Here is an 18,576-nt window from a genome sequence, read left to right on the forward strand (position 1 = left end):
AAAGATGAAAGACAATGTCTGCCATAGCATTAAATATTCAAATTCTGGATTTAATTTTAAATTTAGAGTTTCAGGTACCACTTTTCTTACAATCAAAATGTACTCTGTCACCTACCTGGCCTACAGATTTTATATGATGTTCTCCCACTTTGATCTAGAAGACAAGTTGTGAGCAAAATCAAGCCACCGTAATTGTTTTTTTATAACAATCTATTTCTCCTACTGTAACTCTGACAAAGCATAAAGAAAACAGAGTTAATAAATAGAAAACATTTATTATACAGCATTATCAAGATTATCAGACAAAAGGCAGTAATGAGCCAAAGGAAAACACTTTTACAAGAAGCTAAACAACTTGTATAAGCACATACATTAAGGTGAAGAGTATCTGCCCTTTTGGTACAGGGTACGTATGTGTACATTTCCAATTTTGAACAATTATGCTATAAGAGCTAATACTGTATTATGTTCAAGAAAACTTTTAATCATGATAATATTAGGCATTCAGAGAAATAATGTAATAGGTGTTGAATGTGTTCACCAAATGTCTCAGACTAAAACCTCAGAACAAACTGACATCTTATATTATTTGAATAGTAGAGTAGCTTTCCTGGTCTATTCTTACTTAAAAAAAAAAAAAAAAATCTGAATGCACAAGTCCTGTGATATCAAGGACATATATTAGTGGCATTAAGATTTAAAAAAAAAACATGTTTCACAAATAATAGATAGTAAGCTTTTAGTTGCTAGTTTGTCAGTAAGCAGACCATCTATTAAGCACTGGAACCATCTACATTCCTCACTCTGCTTCATTGTGAAAACATGGAACTAAAATTTGTTTCAGTCACGAGGTCTTTCTACCAAAGGGGTTACAAATAATTTTTTAAGGGAAAGGCAGTCCGTTCTTGATATGGAACCAACTAAACTTGGCAGTAGAATATGGGAAGACATAAGAAACATGAGCCTCAAACATTGGAGCTGATGTTAAATTCTGAACAAATGATGCAGTGGGTATTTAAAGATTCTAAGATGATTTTTGGCTGAGAAATCAGCTTCCACATGAAGGAAGCATATTAAAATATGACTGCACATAAGGCATAAACAGATATTTAAAGGGGTGAGCTTCATTTCACAAATAATAGAAGAAATCAAAACAGCAAGAAAAATTGCTTTTATTGGGTGTAATGAGGAGGTAAAAATGAAACAACTGGATTACACATACATGGATATTACATACAGCAAATGACAAAAACATAAAGAAAAGCGATGACAGTGAAAATGGAGGAATAAAAGTACATGGAAATAACAATTGAAAGAAAGTAAGAAGTGATAGGTAGATGACTTGAAAAAATATGACCAGACATAGAGGTTAACATATATTTCAATCACTGAAAGCTCACGTTACTGTGGAAAATCTTTTTTAAAAAAATCTAAAGTGACCTGTAATAATCTTAATACTGTCATTTCAATCTCATGTTTTAATAATGATGTGTGAAAATTTATAAAATGTACCTCTTTATTGTTACCCACAGTTTTTTGTGAATTTTTAACGTGACAAATTTTCAAGCCACTTCATTAATAGCGTGTTCCACATCATTAAATATCTGAAAAATAAATTCCCTCTTAGATGAGGAAGAACCATCTGAGCAGCATATGAAAACCACGAGACCGCAGCACTCAAACCTTCAAAGAACTTCTGTAAATATTGGTGACAATATATAAAACATTTTTAGAACATAAAAATATCTATACTCTATTGGAAACACAACCTTCCGGTTGCAATTCCACTGACATTACATTGCACAAATTTTATTATCACATGTACACAAGAACATAGGAACACATTTACATACTAGTTATAGGGACTTGGATGACAAGAGGAAAGAATTATTTGTCATTGAACCAGTAATAGTTGCTATGAGTACATCATTAAGTTCGAAGATCATTTGTTTCCTTAGTACATAGGAGAAACAATGGCACCAAGTACACATACTGCATCTTAGAAGTTCAACTGGTAATAATATTTGCTACAGTAAATGTAAGGTAACAATTTTTCCACATGTTTTGTTCTCTTTTATTGAAGGGCAGAGAAGAGCCCCCTTGGCACAAACACAAGATCATCCACAAAACATCTTCTGCCACTCTCCAAACAATCTTGTTCTAGCATTTTTTCCAAAATCACCAATAAGCGAGTATCAGCTATGGAACGTTACCTGCGTTGAATGTGTTCACCACCTCACGCTTATGTCCTGTCTCATTCCATCTTGCCTTAGCACTCCTGATGAAGCAGTTTTTGGTGATGCTTTTGCTCTGATTCCTGTTTTCCTAAGTAGAGAGACATCACAGAGCAGCAGGGTGTCCATACATTTTTTTTCCAAGTGTGACAAGGCTGGCTCTGCCTCAGGTGTAATGGGTGAAGAGAGGCCCCTGTCTGGGCCAATTCCCTAGGCTCCTGAACACTGGTAAGGAGAAGGGATAGAGAAAAATGAGCTGCTGTTGCACGGGTGGTTCCATCCCTGGCCCTCCTTCACCCACCTGCTGGGTCTGGCTGCCCCCATGCTCGCCACGACGGCCATGAATACCATGATGTCAATTAAGGATTCACCTGGCTGGTCCACAGGTGCTGTCTCCTCAAGCCAAGCGCGTGTGGGTGAGTGTATCTATGCACAATTGTCCAAAAGAAGAGATTATTTCTGTTTGTTTGTTTATGTACGCATGTATTTATTTATTTATGCGGTGAAAGTTGTACACTATATGGGATTGTGCTTTGTCAGAATTCCCTTTCTTCCCAGAGAAGGCTTTTGAATAATTCAAGAATCGGGATCCTCCTCGCTGGGATTTTTTTTTTTTTTTTTTTTTTTTTTTGCTTGCAGAGCAGTTTCCTCTGGCCTTCCCTAAGGCAGCAGCAGCAGCATTGTCTCCCTTTCTCGCACACTTCACGCTCCTCTCCCATCTCCTCCTCCCAGCTACCCGCACATCTCCAGAGGTGCTGGTGCTCCCTGGTTTCTCGTGCTTTCCAAGTGGACACCTCCTTCCTACAGGGTGGAAGAGCTTTGCTTATAGTCCCTCAGGATGACCGAGGCGTAGGTCACGTTGGGAGGGGTGCAGAGCACCGACTCGGACACGGGGGAGCTGGGCACCGAGCTGCCCGAGGCCACGGAGTCACGGAAAGGCGACGGAGGCGTCAGGGCAGGCGAATCCTCAGGGGCGGGTTTGCTGGCCGCCTGCAGATCTTCGTCTTCCTCTTCCAGTTCGTCTTCCTCCGTGTTCCCTTCCCGCTCATACAAGTACTCTTGGAGGAGCTTGAACCTCTCGCTGTCCTCCTCGTCGTCGTCGTCTGCTGGCGGGGAGGCGGGCTCCTCCCCGAAGGTGCTCAGCTGCAGCGGGAGCATTTGCAGGTGCTGCGGGGCCGCCGGGGGCGGGTACAGCGAGCGCACCCCGTTCCCCGGGCCCCCAGGAACTGCGAGCACCGCATTGAAATCCGGGATCCCGGTGCTGAAATTGTTGACCACTCCCTGTAGCTGGTCCATCAGGGATTTCTGCGGTTGCGGTGGCTGCTGGAGGGGAGGGGGCAAGCCCTTGGGGATGGCCGGGTCTGCCAGGAACAGGGGGGTCTCCTCTGTGGTCAGGTGGGGCGGCAGAGGTGGGGTGCTCACCGCAGTTGGCACCCGTCGGTGCACCACCATAGAAGGACTGTTGGGAGGACTGAAGCCAACCGGCTGGGCATCCTCCTCCTCTACGTTGTATAGGGTCTTGGTGCTGGTATCTGAAAAGGTGAGGCTCTTGCCGGAGCCCTGGTAACTTTTAGTGAGGGGCTTGATGACGGCTGTTTGGTTGCAGGCCGTCTCATTGGTCTTCACGTGCACAGAGAGGCGGTGCCACATGTGCTGTCCCTTGGGCACCTGTCTTCCACCTGGTTCAGACCATGACACAGACTTGCCATTAGAACTATGAATAAAATAGAGATGGATTTATTTGCAGATATATCATGCACACAAGAGAAAATACATATAAATTATATCATCCCAGCTCAATGCAATTTGATACCCCCCACGCCCCCCTTCCCCGCCCGACTGTATGCCTGGCCTCCATACCCTTAACCTCCCTTTATTACAGGTCAAAGACCAAAAATGGCAGTGACCACAGCTTGCCTCTGTAGCTGCAGTCAGTGATTCCATCAACCCCAAGACGAGGCAGAACACTTTGACCCTAAGAAAATCAGAGGGGGGAGAAACACCAGCCTGCTGCAGAAGTGGCTATGTTCATTTCTGCCTGAGATTTCACAAAGTTATTGCACACTCACGTATTCACAGACACACTTAAGGTAACCACAATGTTGCCACTCAGTGCAAGCCCTTGGAAGATTCCAAAATCGATGGAGGAAACAAATAAATAAAACTACAGATACGCATGGACAACAGAACATAACGACCATAGCCCTTGCCTTCCTTTCTTCTGAAGCCCCTGGAACAAATTAAAACCCACAGATTAAGCTACTCTCATTGTCCCATGAGGTTATAAAATACATGCCCTCAGTCGCCCTTTCTAGGCGGGTATCTCCTGGTACCAGAGTAGCAAGGACAGGCACGTGGCACCTGTACAGAAGAGAAAAAAGCAGATGACAGAAAACCCAGGCCCATGTTCCACTTCAGTGTGTCATAACTTTTGCCTTTCTTTTTATTTCAACGCATTATTCCCGACACATACAATGAATCACAATTCACATAAAGGCCCTGATTCACAGCTGCTAGTTTGGGATTTCCCCGCTGGGGACTTTTCACTAGGTGTGTTTGAAAAGTGACAGAACCAGGAAGCCCAGCAAAACACGGATGCTCAGACCCTGGTTTAGCCCTTCAACATAGCTGGTGACACAAACAAGACAAAATGGAGATTCAGAGAAAGCAGAAGTTACAGAGGCAAAGGTCCCTGCCTGCCCTTTTCCTTGATGAGCTTTGGAGAAGAAAAAGGTTAGGGTACCAGCAGCCCTCCTGCTTTTTTACCTTTCATTCTTTACGGGATTATCAAAAAACCAGTCAATTGGGACGCCTGGGTGGCTCAGTTGGTTAAGCAGCTGCCTTCGGCTCAGGTCATGATCCCAGCGTCCTGGGATCGAGTCCCACATCGGGCTCCTTGCTCAGCAGGGAGCCTGCTTCTCCCTCTGCCTCTGCCTGCCATTCTGTCTGCCTGTGCTCGCTCTCTCCCCATCTCTCTCTCTGATAAATAAAATCTTTAAGAAAAAAGAAAAACCAGTCAATTAGGAGAAGGAAGAGGAGAAGGATGAAGGAGAAGAGAAAGAAGCGGGAGAAGGAAGAGGAGAAGGATGAAGGAGAAGAGAAAGAAGCGGGAGAAGGAAGAGGAGGAGAAGGTGGAAGAAAAGAGAAGTACTGTGCCTAGCACTCAGATTCTATTCTGTATGTTGTAATAACTCTCGAATTACTTTTGGACTTCTGGCTTTTTTTTTTTTTCCCTGTACAACTTTTAGCAGATGGCGGTACCTTACCATAGCATACTATTAATAACATCAGTGTTAATACTTACATCAGGATATTTTTTCTTGTGTGTGTGTGTGTGTGTGTGTGTTGTTCTTTTTTTTTTTTTTTGAGTTTGCTTTTTCACTGTATCCATGAAAACAACAGAGAAAGTAGCACAATGTCAACACATTTTTGACAGTAAAAGGAATAGGAATCACGAACATTTTTTTCTTAGGTGGATGTGTGAAATAGACTATTCTGTATCATGGTCTTTTGTTTCGAAAAATGTAGGAAGTGATCAATAGTTAATATAATGATTTATTTAGTCATTTTGAAAATACAAGAACGAATACTTCAAAAATTTTGCATGTTGCATCTATGAGGATGATAATATTTTGACATTTTATATATTATAATCTTGAAAAGTGAAGTGAGCCAAATAAATACAGAGTCTTACAGAAATTCTGATACCTATTATGGAACACTCTGGATTTAAAAGTCTTAGAATAGTTAAATATTAGTTAAAATTTTGTTAAATAATATATAAATAATAATAAAATTAGTTAAAATTTCATTATTTAGGAAAAGGTAGTTCCTCTATCTTATAATTTATATGCCATATGTGTGTATATATATATACATGTATATTTATTTATTTATTTATTTGAGAGAGAGAGAGAGAGAGAGAGAGAGCATGCAGGTGGGAAGAGGAGCAGAGGGTGAGGGAGAGACAATCTTGAGCAGACTCCCTGCTGAGTGTGGACCCCAACAGTGGGGTTGGGGAGGGGCTCGACCTTGCAACCCTGAGATCACTACCTGAGCTGAAACCAAGACTTAGATGCTCAACTGACTGAGCCACCCAGGCACCGCATTTAGGCTATATGTTTAATTATCTAAGAAAAATCTCATCTCCAAAATACTATGTGAAACTTAATATTTCTCTGAAATATATGCTTAATATATTCCCTGAGAATGTAGAAGTACTTGTAAATGCAAAATTACTGGCTTTTCAGCTTCTACACTATTGTTAGAATACCTTTCTTCTGAGTTGAGTCAACTATAGAACAGACGGTTTGTGTTCCCAGTATGAACACACAGTCAACCAGTCAGCAACCAAGACCACAATCCACAGTTCTGAGTTTGAAACTCTAGGCGAGCTCACCTCCCACCTCCTTCTTTCTCAACTTCCTCCAATCCCTACTTCACTCAGGCTGTCTCTCTCTCTCTTAACACGTTCATTATGACTCTTCCAGAAAGTATAAAACTGATTTGCCTCTTGTCTTAACTCTTAAATATGCTTTAGTGTACCATTCAACCTCAATGATTTGCATCACTTTTTTAAAAAGAGATTTTATTTATTTATTTGAGAGAGAGAGGAAGAGTATGACTGGGGAGAGGGGTATGGGAGAGGGAGAGAGACAAGCAGACTCCTTCCTGAGTGTGGACTCCACCCTGAGCATGCAGCGCAATGAGGGCCTCAATCCCAGGACCCTGAGATCATGACCTAAGCAGAAATCAAGAGTCAAATCCTTAATGGATTGAGCCACCCAGGGGCCCCTGATTTGCATCTCTTTGAATTGCAATGGATACATCTTTTCCTTCTTCCAATGCCTGCCTCTCAAAGCTTATTTTTTTTTAATTCATTAAACTAAAATGATGCTTTGAGTCTTTATTTAGTTGTGTGTGTGTGTGTGTGTGTGTGTGTGCATATGTGTGTGTATGTGTGGGTGTTTACTTAACCACCAGACTTACATACCCCAACAAGCAATTATTCCAGTCTCCATACATCCCAGCAAAAAGGCATTCTTGTATTCTCGGGACTTACTTCATTCACTCACTCACATGGGCTGTTTTCCTCACTTCCCAGGGCCCTATATGGGCCTCTATTTAAATCATGTGCTTCCCTATTTTAATGGCATTATTAATCATCTTGCGTATAGATAAAAATCACATCTTAGTTCTGTTTTAATCCAATACCATTTTTATTCATGAAATGGGAGGTTTTTACCCTGGCTGTCAAAATTAGCAGCTTTCCTTCCCCTCAGAGTCTTGCTCTAGATTTGCTGTAAAGAACTGTTTAATTAGGAAACAGTTCTAATGTCCCAGGGCATTTATTAGATTAAGAAAATTAGATTAACCTTTTTTTTTTTCCCAAGGACAAAACAAATTGCTTCCTACAAACCAGAGATAGTGAAGGAAATGTATCATCTCATAGAAACTTCAGCCCAGAGTATAAAGTTTAGTTCTCCTGAATCAGGTTTTTCTGACATTGGGTTCATATACAGCTCGAATGGTCCATGAATCTACACATGCGATGAGCTATGCTTTTAGACTAGATCGGTACTATGTCTTGATAGATTGTACATTGTTATATTGAAATGCATGTAAATGCTATCACAATAAAGTGTGTTGCTAGATACAAGTGTAGCTAAATTCTGAGAAGCTTTTTTGTGTTTTGTGGTCAAGTGGCTACTAAAAAAACAGTATGATTACTATCACTGATTTGGGTGGAGGTTTAATAAGCATTTTGGTGTGAAAAGGGATTACTCTATTTGAAAAGCCTGGGAGTCTACTGCTATGATATTAAGAAGAGAAAAAATGTATAAAATAGGGGGCAGCCAAAAGGAGTAAATGCATTATCAAAGTGCAATATTACTATGAAATAAATCTTCGGTTTAATCCCAGATAACTTTAATACCTTCTGTTTCAGTCACCAACTGCTTCCTTCTATTATTCAATTTTACTTCATTTCCTAAATAGAAGTATTAGGAAAAGCGTGATCTATAAACACCACATAATTGTCATAAAACACCCCATCCTTCCTGCTCTCACTTCAGAAGGCAGACACCAGGCTTAAAACCACCTCATATTCAAAGATCAAATTCAGTAACATTTGGCTTGAATACCTCAGGTGGCAAAAGATATTTATCGATACAGAAGTTATTGAAGGAAAAGTCTGTTAGGCTGGAGAGGCACCAGGATGTAGATGGTGATCTGTCCTGGGAGTGTGCAGAGCCAAGCAGGCCTGGGGCTGCCATGCCAGCTATGACAGACTTGGGATCTTGCTTTGGTTTTTCTCTCATTAGATAAGTCTAACAATCCCCCCAAACAGAAAACCCAATATTTACAGCACTTTAGAGAATGGTTGGAAGTGGGCGGCGTAAACAGATTAGTATATCTTCAGCATTCGGAGTGATCTTGTCTGTTTTATTTGTTTCAGTAAGTACTAGTTACATCTGCAGGGTACACCGCTCTCTGCTCCAGAGAGGTCTAAAATGGGAATAACAGTGGGTGGGTGTTTGAGATCAGGAGGGAAGCATCCTGCACAAGCTGCCTGAGGGGGAAGCTTCCACAGCACCTGTCTCCCTTATGTCCAATTCCAGTCTTTGCCACGAGGTTTCATCGCTTCATGACAAACATAAGGATGGCATCCAGAGAGCCCACAGACAAGGCAAGACCTTCGCAGAAGGAGGGGAGACTCACTCCTTGGAACCTAAAGAGGTTAGCATTTGTTTTCTCTGAAAATGACAGTGGAAACAGGAAGTGCCATTGAGTCACAGCATGGAGAGAATGGCTTACCAAGTCCAGAGAAGAAACCAAAGCTACAGGCTTACGGGCAGTTTTCCTGTGGCCGAGTGGCCATGGTGGGCACACAAGGCCTTTCCAAAAAGACTGCACCCCCAACTGAGACACTCGGAAAGGGATGCCAGATATGTGTTGTCCAAATGCCTTGCCTCTTCCTGCTTCAAGGAGCTGGTACCAGAAGGAAGTCTGAGTAGTGATTCTTGTAGAATCGCAGGCAGAGGAACTATTTGAAGCCATATGAGTCAGACTCTTGTTTTCCCAGGCAACACCAAGTTAATCTTCAGTACAAAGGACTTCCACTGATGCCAGTTACACTTTTGAAGGCTTTCCAGAAAAATCTGCATATTCAGTATATAATCCCTGGGAGCCTATGTGAACATAATTAAAATTTCTCACCTTTTTGATTCACCACTAGTAAGGTAGAAAATCTCTGAATGTGTTATTGGACACAATTGCGTTTTGACTACATGGGAGCTTGGTGGCTTCTGCGGATATCAGTCTTAAATAGCATTGTGAATTTTATCCCTCTCCTCTGATTCTAACATCATAAGTTAGTCAGAGAACCACTTGGCTTACCGAAATTTACAATATCTCAAAGTCTAAATATAAGTCCTCTTTTTAAAATCTTTAGTTGAATCACATTCTATATGTTAAAGTTATGATACAGGATACACGACAGCACAAAGGAAATCAGTTTGCCTTTATTAAGCTTTGTGCTCTCTTCAGTGAATCAATTAAGATAAAGACATCCACAAACAAAATGAGTTCACCAAAGAACGGGAGGCTCCATAAACTTTGTCCAAGCATAGGGTCTACTGTCTTGAGAAAACTGACAAATCTGTTTCAAACTAGTGAATAGAATTCTGATGGTTACTAAATTTTTCCTAAGTACATTTTAAATGGCCATTAGTTCAACCTAATCATGATTACTGGCTGAGGAAAGAAATTCTCATGCCAAAGTTTACTGAAGACATCATGTTGGTACAGGAGTATTGTTCTAGCAGAGGTATACAAGTTGTAATTATATTCCTCCAGGAAGTCTAGATGAGTCTAGATTCCATTCCCTTTTAAGGAACTTCAAGTGAAGCGTTATTGTATCTTCCATGCTCCATGCTACCAGACCTGTAATTTTAATAGCAAGTCATTTGATGTTCCTCAACTCAACTCTACTCTACTCCTGGAGTCCTCGCAGTTTGCTCTGGAAACATAGGACAGTGCATTGCTCTGCTGGGATTATTCCTCAGAGACAAGATAGATCTAGGCAGACCATAACGGTCCAGTAGGCAACTTTATCTCCATCACTAGTCCCTTTGCCTTGATTGTTCACAAAAGCTGTGGGAACTGAAGGTGACAGAGAGAACAGATCATTTTTGTTGTTGTTTGTTGAGGAACAGCCAAGGCTATAAATAGCCAGTCTCTTCTCAATCTTTTCCTGATCCTTTATAGTCTCCTGAAAGAAGGCTTGAATAGATCTTTTTCCGAGAATTCTTAAAAACCAACCTATGAGCTTTGACGATCAGGGTTTTGTTTTGTTTTGTTTTGTGTCATCACCTACCAAGAATGTACCCACATTCAGTCTTTGCTTTTGCTTTTAGGCACTCACCTTTAAATAATGAAATTAGGTGACTCTCCTCTCTTTCTGGCCCTGCTGTCACAGCAAGACAAACACATCTACTATTCCCATCAATCCCTTTTGACAGGCAGCCAGCAGCTGTCATGATCAGGATCTCCTTGTTGTGCCCTTGGTCAGACTCAACCCATGCTGTAAGAAATCCCCAATGCGTTTTGACTTGGGAAAATTACAGACGGTGCATCCAAGCAGACTAGAGTGACTTTGATCTAGATGAGCAGGGTCCTCCTGACTACCACCTGAAGCATACTGGCATGGCTACCATATTCTCCCCTTAAAGAATCAGTATGATTTGAGTGAGACCACATTCTTCCTATTTGGGCTTTTTAAGGGAATATCAAAACACAGATTTTCCAATGCACTCCACTGAGTGAAGAGACACCATGGCCTCATACGCTGGCCTCCACAGCCAGGTTCAGTAGCAAACATTTGAACAAATTGGGCTCTTCTCATCTGAAGAGCTATTCAAGCCACAGACACCTTATCAGTGGACTCCCTCCTGCTGCAGGAATGTGTACCTTTGACTCTCCCAGGAGTTTGAAGGGCTGTAAAGGAACAGCTGAAAATGACCACAGACTCCATGCACAATGAATTGAACATGGTCTATGTTCTTTTGTTAACTTAAAGAGACACTGTCAAGATCTAAAGGTCAAAAATTGGACCAAACATGCACCATTTTTATCAGATGTTGAAAATCTGATAAAAACACTCAGAATTCTGGAGAAATAACCACATTTCCTTTTCTTAAAACTCTTTTCATGGGACTCACAAAACTTTTGTTTTGTGCACCCCAGGATGCGGGAGGCACCCAGCAGAGGCTCCTGTCAGGGCCCACCCCCTCAAACTGATATTATGGAACTCTCCATAAGTTCAAGGTGTGGCTTTTACTTTAATGCAGACAGCATCATTTCAAACAATTGTGCAACAGCAAAAAAGCAAACAAAAATACAAAAAAAAAAAAAAAAAGAAAGAAAGAAAAAAGAAAAAGAAAAGCAAAGAGCTCTGTTTGCCAAGAAAAAAGCTGACAAATTCATGAAGGGGGAAAATTCACTTCCAAGCTTGCGAGTGGGAGTCACAAACAAAAGTGAATCTCCAGAATCGGAAAAAGTATTGTGTCTTGCATTGAAACTTAAAAAAGCAAAAAGACTAACAACTTGACAGTGCCCTTTTAAGAACGATGGACAATCAAATTAAGGCAGTCGTGCACAGCACGTAAATGGTTCCTCATTCTTGATGGCATGCATCACATCTGTTTCCATGTTAGAAAGTGGAAAAACCCAGGAGAGAGAAAGCAAGGGGCAAACCACTACATTGTCCATGCAGCTTCTCTTACACATTCACTGCAGTGTGGGGGTTTTCAAAGCTGCACATGTGCCGACGGACATTGGCTGGTGGGCGAGAACTCTGGCTGCCTCTTCCTGAAGATTGAAAAGAAAAAGACACCCAGTGAGTGAGTGGTTATACATGTGTACAGATATAGTGATCCCACCACTCAGGTGGTGCCTGGGCTTGGGCCAGGGCCTTGCCTGGCTCCTGAGCCTTTCTCCATGTCATCTCCAACCCCATGTGTCTCCCTTGCATTGGCTGTTTCTTGCTGCTAGGCTCATTTCTGAAAGCCACATCAGTGGAGTGCATTCTTTCTTTTACCTTATGGGACCATCTCTTTCCAAGTGGCAGATGCTTTTTCTGCTGTGTGTCTGTCTGTCCAAAATCAGTTCTTTCCTTCCACTCTTGACATTCCCCTGTCCTCCTCATGGCAGTGGGCTCCATCTCCACTCACACCGATGCAGGCTGAATCTCCCTGACCATCACCCCTCTTAAAGGGTGTTTGTGGATTTATGTCTTACATTGTGAATTTTAATTGCATTGTTAATTTTCCTTCATTTTATGTTATCACAAAAGCATTGTTGTCACTTCCTATAAAGTTCCATTTATCTCTTGGCCCTCGCAGACAGAGTGTATCTGATGGTAGAGAGAGGGGGAGTGGCGAGAGACTGGAGGAATCTGCCACTTGGGGAGAATGCCATCTGATTCCCTGGCTAAAGGTCTCCTTATACAGCACATAGGATGATCTGATAAGGGGAGAAGAGCATTGAATGGTCATGGCAAGGCTAACAGGCAAACACGGGCAGCTGGCTTTTTACCATTATTTGTTGGAGTGAGGATAAGTGGGTTTCCCACGAATTAAGCAGCACTTCAGAAGGTAGTGGGAAAAAGCCATCTTGTTGCCACTCCACATAAGACAGCTGCCAATCACAGAAAAGAATTTCAGGAACAAGAGGCTAAAGGTGAACCATCAGTGGGTGGACTCTGGGTGGATGGATGAGGTTGGTTGAATCGGGGGAATCTCAATCTGAAGGAAATCTCAGAGATGAAGTCCCCTCTAGGGATCCCTAAAAGCCCACAAATATTCCCTAAGTATCAGCATTGAGCACCTACCCCCAGATTCTGGTGACAACTATCCAGTGTTAATCAGAAGAGGACCACAACAGTCACAGTCAAGTCAAAGTCTTTGGCTATGTTTCCTATCTTTTTTTCCCACTAAAGTGGACACAAGAGGGGAAACAGAAGAGGGAGGAGCCAGCGATATTGCAGGAGAAGACCACGCCCCCTCCCATTCCACATCTTCCAGACTGAGGCCTGGCACGTGCGAGAAAGGAGAGATGTGAATTTGAGGTTTGAAACAAGAATACACTAGAATTTCTGAATTCAAGGAATCTCATCTGAAAGTAGAAGGTGGGAAAAAAGTCTTCCATAGCACAATTGAAGGTAAAAGAGAAAAATAAAATTAATCTCTATGTGTATGCCTGCCAAGTTTGGGTCATTCAATAAATCATTTCAAAGTCCCAGAATAATTTGAAATCCTCACCCAGAGATAAAAACTTGAAACACCTTGTTGTAACTTCATTCCTACTGTAATGATCCATTTATTTTAAAAAACAGACAAAAAAGATAATGTTTGCTATTAACCTTGCTGAAGTAATTTGTCCCTGACATTCAGTAGGGCCACCTGAAATCACAAAAATGATGACAACAATGAAAATACCAGCAAGTAGATGACAAGGGATAAAAGTATGATGCTTCACTATATAAATGAAGTTATCAGTAAGAAAGAATACTTAACCTACAAAATAATAGGACAACTTCATTTCTCAGGAAGAAAGGCAGAAAATATACTCAAGGCATTTGTCTTTCCCTTGCTAAACTGCCGGCGTCCCTTGAATTCCCCAGTTAATTCTACCTGTAGATAATATCTGCATATGGCCTGGTCCCAGGGTGCTGGAAAGCCAGGACCCCACCCAGGCTGGCTCAGGGCCCTCTGGCCAGTACAGATGCACCACTTGTTCCTCATCAGAAGGCCCCTGCACTTGGGATTTAGTGGTCTACAGTCATCATTTTGAAAACTGTAATCCTTGTATCACTTAATTTGTGTTTTGTCAGTGATGTTTGTTGGGGAAATGGAGCATGCACTCAGGGCTTGGAGGCTCAGGCTTACCCAGGGTCCTGCCTCCCTGGCTTCCCTGGTACCCCCGGGACCCTCGGAGGCTTCACTACCTTGACCTGCCCAGGGATCACCGTCACTTTCCACCAGTGGCAGGGGCTCTGGGCATGAGAGCAGGAAGATCAAATCAGGGTCAAGTGCACGTGCTGTGGAGCACCTCAGGCAGTGATGGTCTTCCCCTCCCTGGACTAGCAGGGCCACAGTGCGTTTGACAGGCAACACCACAGGAGTGAGCCTTTCATCCATCCTCTGTGCAGGCACCTTCTAGTCCACCTGCTGTGGTCGTAATTCCCTTGAAGATCACCGGTCTGCCAGGGGCTAGGGTAGGGGGGAGGGGTGCGGGGAGATGTTTGGTTCCATTTCCCTGTAGTGTTAGGCCAGGGACTGGATGGGTGGGAATCTGGCGGCCTGAAGTTTGCACCAGCATGGAGTCGCTGAGTGAGGGCTGCAACACTTGGTAGAGTACACACTTGTCCCCCAAATCTCCTCCCCCACACCCTGCATGGGAGTGCGACAATAAATGGCAAACAAAAAAACCACAAAGACAGGTTGAGAGAGAGACGACAGGAGAAAAGGCTTTATATAATAGTCTCTGTAACATTTCCCTCTGTATGTTCAACCAAGGGCCTCATGTTTTCTTTTTGTACCGGGCCATGCAAATGATGTAGCTGGTCTTGTCTGCTGGGTGTATGATGATGCTAAAAACCACAGGGAAACACCTTGACAGCTCCGAGACTTGACATGCTGACATTCGCATAGGTGCACAGAGTGTGGCATGCCTGGACAATAGCCCTTCCGTCTCCCAGGGACGCGGGAGGGAAATCTGCGGCCTCTGGCACAGACTTGGAATTAACTGAGGCAGTTTGTGGACAGTTCTGTGGTTCCTTTAGAAGTGGCAGTCATATTGACAGCCAAACTCCACACAGTACCTTCCAGCAATCCCAAAGCCACCTTAATTCACTATGGATTGAAATCGTTGAAAAAATTACAACATTTCCTTCATAGAGCCATTTTCTTCGGTCTCTGACTCTCTTTGTGTTGAAGTGAAATGTACGTGCCCTATGCCTACAGATCTTACTTTTATGGAAGGGGTGGTGGATTAAAGGTTAGAGGCCAGAGCCTTGAAAAATCTAATGCGAGAGTGTCCATTTTATCACTGCACAGAAACTGAGAGGAACTTGACTTGAGGGTATTTTTAGCAACTGTAAAACCACATACTCAACCAACCAGATTCGGCAAGCCGGAGTAAAAGCTTGGAGGGAAAATGCAGCATATGGAGACTTGTCAAATATAAGTCCCAAATCTGTGCTTGAATCTTTTGGCAGAAACCATGGATTTAAAGAAACCCCAGAAATTTAGTAAGAAAGATTCCTCTTCAATTTCTTCTGAAAGTGCAGTTTTTTTTCTTTTCTTTTGCTCTTTTTTCCTTTCTCTTTTCTTTCTATTTTTCTTTCATCCTCCTTTTCTTTTTTTTTTTTTTCCTTTCTTCCTTCCTTCTCCTCTTCTCTTCTCCTCTGCTCTTCCTATAGAGTCACTGCTTATTACAAGTTTCTCCCATCTGTTCTCATTGTCCGATTGTTCAATTGTCCAATTGTTCAACTGTCCTTTGTAAAAGAGACCTTCTCTCTTTGGGTGTACTTAGTCCCATATAACTTTGTTTTAATGTGTTATTTTCTTTCTTTTTGTTTTTTAAGATTTTATTTATTTGACAGAGAGAAACACAGTGAGAGAGGGAACACAAGCAGGGGGAGTGGGAGAGGGAGAAGCAGGCTTCCCACTGAGCGGGGAGTCTGATGTGGAGCTCGATCCCAGGACCCTGGGATCATGACCTGAGCCAAAGGCAGATGCTTAATGACTGAGCCACCCAGGCGCCCCATAATGTGTTATTTTCCTTACAGTAGTTCATTCATATGTCAGTTTCTGTTCAAGGAATTATTCTTCACATGAACTTGAGAAGTTGTTACAAACAGGTTTCACTCACGGTAGTGCAGAAGTAGGATGGCTGGATAAAGGCCCAGGAAACCAGGCACTCTCCAACTGTGTATCTGCCCCTCTCAGATTCAGTTTTCTCATCCATAACGGGTTGTTGAAAGAATAAATGTGAAAATGATTCTAAGTAGCAAAATGTTATTGCAGCTTAAGGTATCACTATTAAAACCCTTTCTCTGAAGGATGGAGGAACAAAAGCACAGACAAAAGACCCAGATATTTTAAATCTCAGTGAGATTTAAAGTAGACTAATCCAGAGTATCTCAAAGTTTACTTCATTGTACTTCAGAATGTATTTAAGAATTTCAATAATTTCTACTAAAAAATAAACTCTCTTCAGATTGTGGAGGATGGTGTTTGTGGGGTGGGGTGGGGAACACTAGTGACACTGAATGGATGTGGCAGGAGCGGGTGAAAGCTAGGGACAGAGCAGGTTAACCATCTGTCTGCAGTTGCGTTTCTGTGAGGGGTTTGGTGGTGAGTCTACTTTTAGCAGAGAAGCAGTCTATACAATTCCAGATGGTCAGTTTACCATGGAAATAATAATGTGGCAGCTGTCCAAAGTAATCATAAAGATTGGCAGCAACCATTCAAGACCATTTTAGCAGAGTGTAGTCTACCTTTTATTTGTAGTGGTTATAGATAAATATAGGATAATTTATGCCTCTGATTGTTTTCCAAAGCCAAATGCATTTTTTTTCTTATCTGAATTTAAATATTTATTTCTAAATATTTGTTCGTCAGAGAGGAGAGTGGAGCTCTGATTGTATATGAAAGCCCTCTGTAAATGGTAATTTCTTCTACTCTTCATTTTAGTACATGGATATCTAATACTGTACAATAATGTTCTTTATATAAACACACAATGCAGTTTCTCCAGAGAGGTGTAAATACTGTTCTTTAAAGAGAATTTTAATTATAAAGATTTCTAAGCTAATAAGAGCTTATAGAAAATGACCTAATAAAATTCAATTTAATTATTATAGATTTGCCAAATATGAACATTTTTTCCTTATATAAGGTTTTCTTTCTTTTGAAAACATTAAGAACATATTTGAAGCCCTCTGTATATTATTCTTAATACTAATCTAGCCTTTCCCAGGGAAAACTTGGTATATGAATCACCGCTTGGCAGAATTTAATAGTTTTACAACATATATTCATATGTGTTAATAAATAATATATGGTAGTGTTTACCATGTTATTAGATTTTATTGACATGGCATCACACTATTTCCATTCAGTAATTTGCCCATTTTTTCCCATTTTGTATTACATTAATAGGTACAGTTCTAATTCTGTGTGTGTGTGTGTGTGTGTGTGTGTGTGTGTGTGTGTGTGTTATGTTATTCACCAGACAATACATTATTAGTTTTTGAGTAGTGTTCCAAGAACAGTTCTAATTCAGTTGCTTAAATTAAACTGAATACATACCACACTACCAAAAATATGCTCAATTCTACTGATGTCCACTTAGGTTGTTTCCTACATTTTGCTATTTTAAGCAATGCGCAGTAAACATTCTAGATTATGTCTCCTATACACATATATGGGAGAGTTTTCCTAAGTTATGGACTTAGAAGTAGAGTTGGTGGATTGTTGTGAGGGTACGTTCATCTTTCTTATATATGGCCAAATTGCTCTACCAAGTGCTTGCCCAATTTAGACTAGTATGTGAGAATTCATATTATTGTTTCTATTTGTTTTTCAGACATCTTTTTTTTTTAAAAAAAAAGGCTTTTATTATGAAAATTTTCAAAAATATAAAAACATGAAGAAAATACTAAAATGAACACCATATCCCTATTCAGCTTCAATAATAATATATATGTGAATCTTGTTCTGTCTATACTGACATTTATTTAAAGAAAAGTTAAATCATTATGTTTTCATCCATAAGTAATTCAGTATCTAGGCCTATAATATAAGTGCACATTTTTATAATAAAAAGAAAAATAATAATATTATTACATCTAAAATACATTCATAGTAATTCTTTAATATTTGATATTAAATGTTTACTATTAAAGTCACTATTTGGATTTCCCTGATTATCTCATATATTTTTATTTTACTTTTGCTTTTCAAATCAGCATCCAAACAAGATCTGCGTAGTGCATTTTGTTGGTGACTCTCTTAAGCCTTTTTTAATCTATAGATGTTCCCTTCTCCTTTTTTGATGACTATTTATTTGTTGAAAAAATACTGATTGTTTCCCAGATTATAGATTTTACTAGTTGAGTAAAATGTTCCTCTGGTTTACTGGTTGAGTAAAATATGTTCCTCTGCCACCTATATTGCCTATGAAATGATAGTTAGTTCTGAGGGCTTGATCAGATTCATGATTGTGCAAGGAGTATAACATATAGGAGATAGTGTTTGCTCCCTATCATACCAGA

At 41.0% G+C, this 18,576-nt stretch overlaps 1 protein-coding gene across 4 annotated transcripts in view; it reads right to left on the bottom strand.

Moving 5' to 3' along the window:
* Positions 1-255: 255 nt before the first annotated feature.
* Positions 256-18,576, bottom strand: part of GRM1 (glutamate metabotropic receptor 1) — a 413,465-nt gene continuing 395,144 nt past the window's right edge. Inside the window, exons 8-9 of one of the 4 annotated variants that reach the window (XM_082730360.1) lie at positions 12,020-12,104; positions 3,824-3,913 (exon numbers count right to left, since the gene is read on the bottom strand). In XM_082730360.1, coding sequence (XP_082586486.1) covers positions 12,044-12,104 — 61 coding nt within the window. In that variant the 3' untranslated portion in view covers positions 3,824-3,913; positions 12,020-12,043. Of the gene's footprint in view, positions 3,949-12,019; positions 12,105-18,576 lie in introns of all 4 variants that reach the window. The other 3 variants (XM_082730359.1, XM_082730357.1, XM_082730358.1) reach the window with 3 other exon arrangements.

The sequence above is a fragment of the Mustela nivalis genome (genome assembly GCF_964662115.1).
Source record: "Mustela nivalis genome assembly, chromosome: 5".
Classification (NCBI taxonomy): domain Eukaryota; kingdom Metazoa; phylum Chordata; class Mammalia; order Carnivora; family Mustelidae; genus Mustela; species Mustela nivalis.